Source organism: Hippocampus guttulatus, chromosome 9, assembly GCF_054856545.1.
Source record: "Hippocampus guttulatus isolate MCC_2025c chromosome 9, RoL_Hgut_1.0, whole genome shotgun sequence".
NCBI classification, from domain to species: Eukaryota; Metazoa; Chordata; class Actinopteri; order Syngnathiformes; family Syngnathidae; genus Hippocampus; species Hippocampus guttulatus.
In genome coordinates this window covers 19447768-19460066 of record NC_141269.1, presented here as the reverse complement: position 1 = coordinate 19460066, position 12299 = coordinate 19447768, and the positions used below count along the sequence as shown (strand labels likewise).

The following is a 12299-nucleotide window of genomic DNA, read 5'->3' as shown; positions in this document are numbered from 1 at the left end:
GGGGTGATAAGATACATGTACTTTATCGCAACCTCCTTCACATTTTAGTGACTTACCGATAGACTTACCTGATCAGCTGAAGAAACCATCACAACAGAGGAGAAAACAAAAGGACAATAACAAGGGACCTGAAGAATTAAGTCACATATGAAAGAGCAGCAGGCGGCCCAGTGCGCCAGTGGTTACCGTGTCGGCTCGGGCCTTCCTGTGTGGAGTTTGCATGTTCTCCCCGGGCCTGCGTGGGTTTTCTCCGGGTACTCCAGTTTCCTCCGCATTCCAAAAATATGCATGGCAGGTGAATGGAACACTCGAAATTGACCCTATGTGTGAGTGTGAGCGCGGATGGTTGTTCGTCTCTGTGTGTCCTGCGATTGGCTGGCAACCAGTTCAGGGTGTCCCCCACCTACTGCCCGAAGACGGCTGGGATAGGCTCCAGCACACCCCGCGACTCTTGTGAGGATAAAGTGGATTGGAAAATGGATGGATGGATATGTGTGTGTGTGTGTGTGTGTGTATATATATATATATATATATATATATATATATACTGTATATATAAATTCATTAGCAATTAAAGAGACATTTGTGCATGTAAATAAATATGGCATCTAACAAAGGTAATTGGGATCAGTTAAAAGGTCATTTTATTAACAAACTGATGGTTTAACTTTGATTATTTATGATACAACGGTTTGTAATCTGCAGAGATTCGGTCAAAAATTCAAGATATTTTTTTTTAATATCTGCCTTATTTTCTTATAATTGATGGAGAACAAAATGTCTTGTTTGTGTTTGACCTTAATTCTTTTCCTGTTTGTTGAAACCACAAACCTTTTCCACAGTCCAACATTGCCTACAGTGGCTACTAATAATGAATGTGCATGCTGTCTTACAATATGAGCAATTTATCAACAAAAGTAGAACACGGAAATTCACATTTCAAACCACAGTATCCTGTACTAACTTGGAATATTCACATTTCGTAATAAACAACAAAAAGAGGCAATCAGCATTTGTGCATTCCTCCCCCTTTGAGAATTAACTTGCCTTACTCAAACAATTAGCAATCTTTTCCAACCACAGGATGATTCAGTCAGTCAGTCCGAGAGCTAAAATAAAAGAAAAAAACCCCCCTGACTTGTGGGTCCTGCCTGTTGCCATTTTGTACCTGTCAGCACAATAGAGTTAATCAGTAGCCTTCTCAGAATCTTGCTGCAAATTGGACATAAATCTCATATGTGGTATCCTCACCACCTGTCAACTTCTGCACACCTGCACGCAGAGGCTGGTGGGTTCAAGGCTGAGTAATTGCTGAGTTACAATCAGTCACTCCGTTAGATGGGATGGCACAGTGGGAGACAGAGGAAGTTGAGGCAGTGGATGAAAAAAAAGCCTTGTCGGTCCATCTGAGCAGTTCCATCTTGTCGATCTGGTCAGAGCAGGTCAAACTTGTCTAGCTCAACCCTGATTACGGAAAAACACAAATGTTAAAGAAATCATTTCATCGAATCCGGACAGAAAATGTAGTCCTTTTACAAATGAGTTGTTCAAAATCTCACAATAACATCATGAAATAGTGGTGCTGTTGTCAGCCTTGATGTCTTTGCAAAGTTCATGAGTATTCGTGCATGTTTTGACCCTAAAAAGTAGTGGTGTTTTGTTGGCATACAGCATGTTGCCACAACAACAGCTTTTCATGAAAAGTCATAAACCTCATGTTCAGGGGTCGCTCCTTAAGACTTTCTATAACTCGGCGGTGGCCTCGGCCATCCATTATGGCATTGTCTGCTGGTCAGGCAGCATCTCGGCCCGGGACAGAAAGAGACTGGAGCGACTGGTCAGGAAGGCCAGTTCTGTCCTGGGCTGCTCCCTTGACACTCTGGAGGAGGTGGGCAACAGAAGGATGCTAACTAAGCTAAAAGCTATGATGGACAGTCCTTCCCACCCCCCTGCAGCCCGCCCTGACAGCACTTGGTAGCTGCTTCAGCCAGAGACTGTTACACCCGCGCTGCAAGAAGGAGAGATACCGGCGCTCGTTCCTACCGAGTGCTGTCAGGCTGCTGAATAAAAAATAGCAACAATAATATTAATAATAATTAAATGATGTGGAAAACAACTGTAAATAGCACTGCGATTTATCCATTTTGTATTTATATTGCACTTAATTGAACGGTGTTTGTTTGTTTTTTCTTCTTTCTACCCACATTCTTGCTGCTGTAGGCTGTAAATTTCCCCAGTGTGGGACAAATAAAGGATATCTTATCTTATCTTAAGATCTAGAAATCCTAAACACTTATTTTAGGCCCTTGGACATGTCTCCAACTTTTGGTAGAGCTTGGTGAACCGTTCAATTTAAAGTGAACTGTTTCATAAAAAAAAAATGTAATGAGCGCAACTAAGCCATGTTTTTTTTTTAACTGCAATATGAACCAATAAAATAGAGATTAATTGGCCAAATGTGTGCCAAGTTTCATGTTTTCACAAATGTCAATACAGTCAAACCTCGGTTTTCGACCATAATCCGTTCCAGAAGGCTGTTCGAAAACCGAAACCATGTTTCCCATTAGAATCTATGTCCAAAAAATTTTAATCCGTTCCAAGTCTAGAAAACAACTTTTTACAAAGCATTTTTTTCAACTATTTTACACCATAAACTGTATAAACGTGTAATAAGAGAGCAGGTAACAACAAACTACAAACATTGACGTAACATAAAAATTGAACTCTCTCTCTCTCATCGTGACAATTGTAGATTGCATTCCTTTACACCTTGAATTTATAAACCCTAAAGTAATGGCTGTAACTAAGGACGCTCTGTCTGCAATCCTACACTACGGTACGAGGTAACATCCATTTTCTGAACCACTTTATCCACACAAGTCCAGTCTTGTCCATATTAAACGTTTGCTGGGGAAGATATTTCTCGGCCTTGATGAGATTTTCAAACTCAACTTTCAACTTTTCGGCAGCTTCCTTGTCTGAACTGGCTGCCTCCCCATGACGAATCACGGAGTTTCCCACTTCTTTTCCTCAACTTTTCGAACCATCCTCTGCTTGCTTTAAAATCAAACTCTTCACTATATGATGGTCTTTCTTTTTTAGGATGCTGCTGATTTCAGCATGCCAAACCCCTTAGCCAACACAGACACATGCATACCTGATTCATATTTCACTATGAAAACTTTCTTAAATTCAATAGTTTCGCGCACTATTTTCCTCTTTTTTCACCAGCTTTACTACTTCCACCTGCTTTCTTTGGTGCCATGCAGAAATAACAGTCCAATTTGCATAGATCTCAACAAACACGTCTGCTTTTTTAAAGAAATCTGCTCTCAATGGACGCTCTTTTTCTTTTTTAATCTTTGAACACGTCTGCTCACAACGGAGGCGTCACTTCTTCGTCAACCCGAGGAAGCGTCACTTTCTCGTGTAAGGAAGTCGAGAGAAGTCGAGTGGCGCATTCAAGTGCGCTCAGTTTGGTTGAGAACGGAATTTCGGTCGTAATCCGAGGAATAAAAATATCGAAACTTTTGGTCGAAAACTGAATTGGTCGAGAACAGAGACGTTTGAAAACCGAGGTTTGACTGTACCATCAAAATTAACATTTTTTTCCTTGTGCATCGCCATGGCAACAGCATTCGTCAAAATAAAAAGCTTTTCTTTTCCTGATCATCTTGAGATCTTAGGATGAAACACCCACAGTTTTAAGACAATCGGACAGAAACTCTTTTTTTCTATAAAGGGCCAAAAGTGGGTGCAAACGTGAAAGAAAATTCAAAATATCAGACTTCCTGTTCACTTGAGCGGTTGAGACTATTTTGTTGGTGTTGGTGAAAAATTTGAGCCATTTTTTCAAGCAAACAGCGCATTGCATGGCAACAGCGATTTGCGAAAATACGCAAACCGTGTTTGAACATCAAGAAGGCCTAAACACTGTTACACACAAACATGAGGTAAATCTGGTCTACCTGCTGGTAGAAAAATGTCAAAGAAAAAAAATCTTTTGACCAGTCGGTCAAAGGACCAGTCGGCACTACCACTGCGATGAAAAATTAGTTAATGGAAGTTTTCAGGTCTAAACTCTCATCAAAATAGTGACATTTTAACAAGAACTAGCGAAATAGCGAGCGACGGCGAACGGTGAGAGAGAGCACGAGCCAGCGAGCGACTTCGCACGGTGAGAGAGAGCACGAGCTAGCGAGCAACGGCGAACGGCGAGAGAGAGCACCAGCTAGCGAGCTACGGCGAACAGCGAGAGAGGGGCACGAACAAGCGAGCGAGCCTCAGCGGTGGAAGCCAAATGACCTGCTGCGAGCCAAACCTCCAGTTGACCTACACCACACTCTACTCATGCCTCCTCTTGCCTCTCCGTCCGGCTGCAACAGCTGCACCTGCCTTGCTGAGAAGATTAATGAGCTGGAGCAGAGAATCTCCACACTCTACCATATCCGTGATGCTGAGCTGCAGGTGGACACAATCTTTGGTCTTGGACAACCAGAGTCTCCATCTTTCACCGACACAGCTGCTGCTGCCAAACCTGCTTCTCCCTCATTTGACGAGGCCACCATTCCCGCTCCCGCTCCTGAACTCTCCTTGCCGCTCGCCGATCCAGATGACATCTGGATACGACTGGGTGCAAAGCCGAGGTCCATGTCCAGCTCCACCCCACATGAGCCTGTGTCCTGGTCCATCACAATGGAAAGGACAAATATCCCCCCCACTTCCCGCAGTTCAATATAAAGCTGAAAAACACTTTCGACATCCTCAATCTTCCCTCCTCTTGCTGGGGTGCCTACAACTTCTCCGCCATCCACCACACAGTCCACAATGAAAACCTCTCCTCAGATCCCTTCTTCAGAAAATCCTGTGCACCCCATCTCCTCCATTCCTCACCGCCGCTCTGTACTTCAGTTCTCTCTGGCTCCGCACCGTACTGACCCTGGTCTCCTCCCCCGCTCTTCTCCCTCCACTTCACCACCACCGACTAAACCTACGCCAAGGTCCACTCTCCCTTCACCCACCCCTGCCTGCCCACTTCGCCGCCTTTTTCCTCCGACCACCCTGATTATTGGTGACTCCATAACCCGAAACCTTCGGTTCTTCAACGCAACGACACATTGCTTCCCCGGAGCCACTGTTGTCATCATCCTCGCAAAACTCCCCAGCCTGCTTCATCCACTCCCACCATCTGTCCATAGAATGATTGTACATGTTGGCTGCGTTGATGCAAGCCACCGGCAGTCAGAAATCACCAAAAGTCACTTCAACAAACTTCTTCAGTTCCTCAACTCTTCCAGGAAATCAATTTTCATTAGCGGCCCACTCTCTCCGCACCGTGGCATGTGTATTTTCAGCCGCATTCTTAGCCTTCACACCTGGCTCCAAACTGCCTGCAGGACCCACAATGTGGGCCTCATTGACACTTTTAACATATTTTGGAGCTGTCCATCCCTTTCAAAGGCGGACGGTTTTCAGCCCAACAAGCTTGGCAGCAGAATACTGGCAGCAAATGTCCAGCATGCTGTTCACCACTCCACAAGTTTACTAGTCACAAATCGGACACCTGTACCTTCCTCTTCCTCCTCTCTACTACCTCACAGCACTTCCTCCTGCCAAAGGCCCCACTACAGGCCCCAGCTGTCACTGTCTCCTCCTGCTGCCATCTACCTTTTCAATCCATCATCACAGCCAGACGCCCTCACTACTAAAATAACGAGAGAAAATATTTTAAAATGTCAAATCCAAATCTCCTCCCACTCCCCCAATCCTCACTGTCCCCCACACATCACAAAATCCTCAAAATGGCTCTATTTAAACACCCGCTCACTCAACAACAAAGCACTCGTCTGACACGAATTCATAAGTGACAATATCCTGGACTTCCTCTTTATCACTGAAACCTGGCACAAACATCTGGACTATTTCTCACTCAACCAAGCCCCCCCGGATACACCTACATTGACAAGCCCTGCCTCACTAGCCGAGGTGGTGAGGTCGCCTCAGTCCATATGACAGAGTTTAAAATCAGCACTATATCCACCTCACCCACCGAGTCATTTGAACATACCACCTTCAAATTCCCTGGTCCCTCCCCCTGGTCATTGCTGTTATTTACTGTCCCCCGAAGTTCAACCCATCATTTTTCTCAGACTTCTCCGATTTTGTCACACAATTCTCACCGATCTCACCTTTCACTCTGCTCCTTGGCTACTTCAACTTCCATATGGACAACACCAACTGCAAGCATGCCTCTGAATTCCTTGACCTTTTGGACTGCCTTAACTTCACTCACTCAACATGTAAACTTCCCCAACCACACCCACGGCCACATTCTGGACTTGGTCTGTTCTACCGGTCTCACCATCCAAAAACTCTCTACCACCAAAATCAACATCTCCGATCACCTGGCTATCACTCTGGACCGCTACCTTCCTACTCCCCTCCCCAAGGTAAAGCGCACCATATCATTCAGAAACCTCAAATCCACCTACCCAACTGACTTCTCTACCTCCATCCTCAACCACCTGTCCACATTACCTCCTCCACTCTCCCATGACCCCACTGTTCTCACCAACTACTACAACAACACTCTCTCCTCCTGTCTCAATCAACTCGCCCCCATCAACACCAAATCTGTCTCCTTCTCTCGCTCAGCCCCCTGGTACACCCGGGAACTCCGCAAACTTAAAACCCAAAAACGGCAGCTCGAAAGACTCTAAAAAATCCAGTTTAACTGTTTAGCTCCTCACCTACACAATCACCTTCAGTTATACAAGACCGCACTCAACTCCAGCCGTTCCGCCTACTACTTCAACCTTACCCACACCGACTCCAACAACCAAAAGGTTCTCTTCTCTACTGTCAACAAACTCCTCAAACCCAGCAACAATATTTCAACCTCTTTTATTGTCGACAAATACAATTCATTCCGATCCTTCCTTCCAAAATCGACATCCTCTACAGTTCACTAACCACCTCCCCCTATCCCCTTCTTACCTGCCTCCATATCTCCAACTTCTCCACCTCTTTGAATTCACACCTGTCTCAATAGCTGAACTCACCAACATCATCTCAACAATGAATTCCTCCACCTGCACACTGGATCCCATCCCATCTTCCTTCGTCAGCACTGCTTTCCTACCATCTCTCACCTCGTCACGAACATTGTCAACTCTTCCCTCGACTTTTCCTATGTCCCCTCCTCACTCAAACTAGCTGCTGTAACCCCCATCATCAAAACACCCGGACTCAACCCTGAAATCGTGAGCAACTTTCGACCCATCTCCAACCTCCCCTTTCTGTCCAAAGTCATAGAACGTGCCGTCGCATCTCAAATTAAAACCTACCTAAACAACAACCAACTTTTTGAACAATTTTAATCTGGATTCCGCACACAACACAGCACTGAAACAGCCCTCCTTAAAATCACCAATGACCTCCTCCTCGCCTCTGACTCCGGCCTACTCTCCATCCTCATCCTTCTTGACCTTACAGCTGCCTTCGACACCATCAGCCATTCCATCCTACTCTCTCGCCTACAATCCCTAAACATCACCGACAAAGTCCTCACCTGGCTTCACTCATATCTCACAGACAAGAAACAATTCATACACATCAACAACTGCTCTTCCTACACTGCCCCACTGTCCCAAGGTGTCCCCCAGGGTTCTGTGCTTGGTCCTCTTCTCTTCATCCTCTACCTTCTACCCCTCGGCCAAATCATTCGTCATCAAGGTCTGCAGTTCCACTGCTTCGCTGATGACGTCCAATTATACATCTCCACCAAATCGTTCACGCAACAACCCACTCCACCCTGTCTAACAGTCTTTCTGATATCAAATCCTGGATGCAAACAAACTTACTCATTCTGAACTGCACTAAATCTCAACTGCTAATAATCTGTCCTAGGTCCTTCACCCAAACAGCCTCCAACTTTAACCTCAGCATCGACAACTCCACCCTGTTCGCCTCCTCTCACTGTCGCAACCTTTGTGTCCTTTTTGATAATAATCTCTCTTTCGACCAACACATCACCCAAATCACCAAAACTGATTTCTTCCACCTCAAAAACATTTCTCGCCTCCGCCCTTCACTTTCTTTTAACGCCACTCAAGCCCTCATCCACGCCTTCATCACCTCCCGCCTTGACTACTGCAATAGCATCCTCTACGGTACAACCTGGAGACATGCTTACAAAGTTATAACTTGCTGTTGGTTCAGTGAACTGTGTCGCTGCTTTATTAAATACGTTTTTGTTGCAGCTCCGAAAAAGGAGAGCTGTGGTGTTGTTCTTTTAAAACGCACACTTTATGAATGTTTTTCACAGTCTCAACAAATACAGTTACATCTGTCCGTCTCTGTGCCTTCTCTTCTTCTTTCGACTGGAGAGGCATTCATGACCACCTCGGAAAAACGTAAATGAACAATTCCTTCATTGAAACTACGAAAATGGAAAAGTAATGCAAAACAGAAAATCAAGCGAGGAAATCACAAAATAAATTCTATAGCCCCCCTACAGAATTTATTTTGTGATTTCCTCGTTTGTGAATAGAGTACACAACAAAGGAATAAATAACAAACACTTCTGAGACAGTCCAGTCTCCTACAATTTGCTGACATCTGATCGTTCTGTTGCAGCTATGCTCAAGGAAATGCCAAAATAAATTCTGTCGGGGGGCTATAGAATTTATTTTGTGATTTTCTGTTTTGATGGATTACTGTATTTTCAATGTTCGTAGTGTCATTGAAGTAATCGTTAATTTACGTTTTTTTGGAGGCAGTCATGAACGCCTCTCGAGTCAAATGAAGGGCTGTAGCTCCATCTAGTGGATGCATTGTAGATTGCGCCTTAGAGTCTGTGTGTGCAATATATGAAAAGAATTTTAAAAAGTGCGCCTTTTAGGGTGGAAAATACGGTACTTTGAAATAGAAGTAAGTAGCAATATGAAATGAAATATTACATTTTGAAAGTAACTTGCCCAACACTGTTGCCAAGTTTCAATAACAAAGAAACAGAAAACAAGACCAATAACACATTTAAACAAACATTGCAAGCATGCAATAAACACAAATACATGAATCTAACTTGACAATAACCAACCTGATGATGAATGCAAATTATGTCAAAATCTTTATTACTGGTATCATATTCATGCCATTTGGAATCTAAATTGTAAGTACTTGTAAAATTGGAAATATTACATACGTACGTATATGCAACATTTTTTCAAGACAACAAAAATGTGGGCAGTTTAGTTCACAACTTATAGTTTTCCACTCATCTACATCATGGTTTTGCAGCATTCGAGATATAAACATGCTGAGTTGCACTACATGAGCAGTGTGTACATGTGACAAACATGCATACATGGCACATTTTGGAGGAAGCAGACAATACTTAGGCAAACCTCACACCAGAAAACAAGCAAATGGAATTAAATAAAAGGAACTTACAGGAAATCTGTCGGGAGTAGAAGGAAAAAGGGTAGCAGTCAATCAATGTCAGGATTTCAGAAGTGGTAATACAATATAATTATTCTACTCACTTTGGTGCTTGTATTCCTCCTGCTACCCCTGCTGCATTTTCTCCAGCTGCTGAGGAGGCCTTTCGAATTAGCTGGTACTGCATTTCAGCAGCAGCGGCGCTTGAGTAGGACAATGATTTACCAAGAGGTGGATGGTGTGGCAAGTGGGAAGGGTGGTGTGTGGAAGATGATGTCAAGCCCAAAGGGGTATCTGTGGAGCATGCGCGGTGTGGGTAGGGACGGTGGGGCAGGTATGGAGCAATAAAACGAGAGGGGTGGGAGGTAGAGGAGGAATGGTGGTGGCGATGATTATGAGAATGATGATGATTATGGTGGTGATGATGGGAGTGGTGGTGGTGCTGATGGTGTGGTGGACGCTGAGCAGAAGAAGGGGGTGGCACAGAAGTTTGGCAGAAGGGCAATGGGCGATTGCTTCGCTGTGATTCCACCAACAGAGTCTCCCTCTCAGGAGGAGAGGAGCATGTCGAAGAGGCGGAACGATGGAGGAGGAGGTGGTGGTGCTTGGGAAACTCAGAATGCATTTCAGCATCTCTCCGTTTTGAAGGATGGGAGGAGGAGATGTAGCCACCTGCCGCTGGAGAGCAAGGTCTCCCAGATAAAATCTCAGGAATTTTTGATCCTGCTGACACTGCTTTGTCAAAACCATCATCTCCAGCCATTAAGCTGTCATACGACAGGCTTCCGTTATGAGCTGGGTGGGTAGGTGGAGGAGTCTGATTTGCCAAGCTCTTGAAGCTGCTTGAGGTAGTGGTTGTTTCAGAGATCTGGGCAGCACATGCTGAGGTCTGCATGGAACCAGAGGATTGTGAAGCAACTCCTGACAGGACTACAGGGTCAGAAAATGAAGTGTAAGGATGTAGAGAGTAGCCAGGGATGCCTCCTCCTTCTCCACTCTCTTTTCTCTCCCCTCCAGCTACTCTCCCCGCTCTGTCAGAAGAAGTGTCTCCCCGGTCCAGGCTAGGTTGTGAATGGAAACCAGGTTGATGCCTGGAATGAACAAGTGAGGAGGTCGAGGAGGACGAATCCTTACTACTGGCATCCCTTTCTGCTTGACTTAACTGAAGGACAAAAAAAAGAGAAAGAGCAGCATGGTGAAGAAGCCAATTCCATGATAGTTTTAAATAATAGAATGAGACTTTGGTTGTTCATTCAAAGAAATGTTCTGCTGAAGACCGAAAACAAAAACATTTAGCATAGATCTCAAATTATGAGTGTCTAAATGAAAAAAACAACAACATTGGTTTTCACTGTTATCCCTGGCTGTAAAAGCCTGCCACTGAACTCTCCCCATCACAAGATAAAAAAATCAGTTTTTTTATGTTGACAAATCGCTAACTCAAGTTTCCAGTCATCATATCCATAAATTACTGTAAAACATGAGCAAAAAAGTATATGCTGTTGGATACTCTAAAAGAAGACAAAAGATTCATCATTATGCTTCAAGACACACAACAGCACTGGTCACAGAACACTTACTGCTTCAAGCAGTGCAACATTGAAGCATGCGATGCACTTAGGCACCCTGTTAACGATCGTACCGTTTTAAAATGATTCTCTCGGCCCTCCAGATTCCCATTCTTTGCCCGTCCCCTCGGTGAATTGTACAAAACAAACTCTGAATGAGAATAATGATAACGATAAAAGATATAGCGCAACAACTCTGATCACAAGCTGAAACTGCAGACTGCTGAGCGCTAACAACTTCCGGTGGCGCAGTGACACGTCAACGTAGGTTAAAGATTACCTGCTTTAATTATTTTCTTTTTTAAATACTTTTTGTGAAAGTGAGACTGATATAATGATTAGGGTACAGTGTGCATTAACACAAAAAATATTATTACTAACATGCACAGAGACTGTGTGTAGATAGGCAGATAGATACGTGTCGATGCAGCGTCCTCATCATCTGCCCATGAGGTGTTACGAAAGTATTACGTAAATGTGAATAACCCAGAAAAAGTATTCACTAGTCGGGTGATCGCTCACTATGCTGATGTTTGCCTTGGACATTTTCGAAGGATTGTTAAATCCAACAAAAGCAAACGTCCTTGGATCAGTACTTCAAAAAAACGACAGGCAAAGGTAATTTATCTTCTGTGAAAGAAGTGGTTTCACAGAAGATAAATTGGATGGTAGAGTACCATCATTTTTAATCTTTGTTTTACATTATTCACAACTCTCATTCATTGTGCAAGAATGTCATTGTAACATGCATTTGTTGCATATTTTGATGGATGCATTTTAATGCTTTATAAAACATTTATGTCTGAATTTGGGGGTTTTGAACGGATTAGGGCATTTACATGGAAAACCCGTCTCTACTTACAAAATTTTCTCGTTAACAAAATTTCCTCCGGAACATACTAGTTTAGTATGTAGCGGTACCACTGTAATTTGTATATAGGATGTGGAGGGGTATATTGTTTCTCAGGGTTGAACGTGGTGCAGTATGGGACAGTAAAGATGCATGTGACAGTTAGTGACAAAATGATCGAAGTCCGACCAAGACTTGAAATCAGATCCCTGGACTCAGAGTTGAGAGTATTAACCATTACACCAGGGAACCACTGCAATTAAGGTCTGAGAGGCATATTTTTTCTCAGTGTGGAACACACACAGTTGGGTTAAAGATTCTACAATTATGTTACTGTTAGTGACAATGTGATCTGGTCCCACCAAGGTTTAAATTTGTATCGCTGGATTCACCATTACACCATTGAACCCTCGCATCATAAGGGGCAAACGGTTTTTCGG

The 12299-nt window shown here is 43.8% G+C and overlaps 1 protein-coding gene and 1 long non-coding RNA gene across 2 annotated transcripts in view; both read right to left on the bottom strand.

Moving 5' to 3' along the window:
* Positions 1–621: 621 nt before the first annotated feature.
* Positions 622–4994, bottom strand: LOC147200702 (uncharacterized). Its single transcript, XR_015101927.1, has 2 exons — positions 1713–4994; positions 622–1464 (listed from the first exon to the last, which is right to left on the bottom strand). It is a non-coding gene; the product is annotated as an uncharacterized LOC147200702 (long non-coding RNA).
* Positions 4995–8680: 3686 nt separating this feature from the next.
* Positions 8681–12299, bottom strand: part of LOC147200699 (palmitoyltransferase ZDHHC5-A-like) — a 50578-nt gene continuing 46959 nt past the window's right edge. Inside the window, exons 11-12 of the mRNA XM_086121145.1 lie at positions 9546–10603; positions 8681–9460 (exon numbers count right to left, since the gene is read on the bottom strand). Coding sequence (XP_085977271.1) covers positions 9409–9460; positions 9546–10603 — 1110 coding nt within the window. The 3' untranslated portion in view covers positions 8681–9408. The remainder of the gene's footprint in view (positions 9461–9545; positions 10604–12299) is intronic.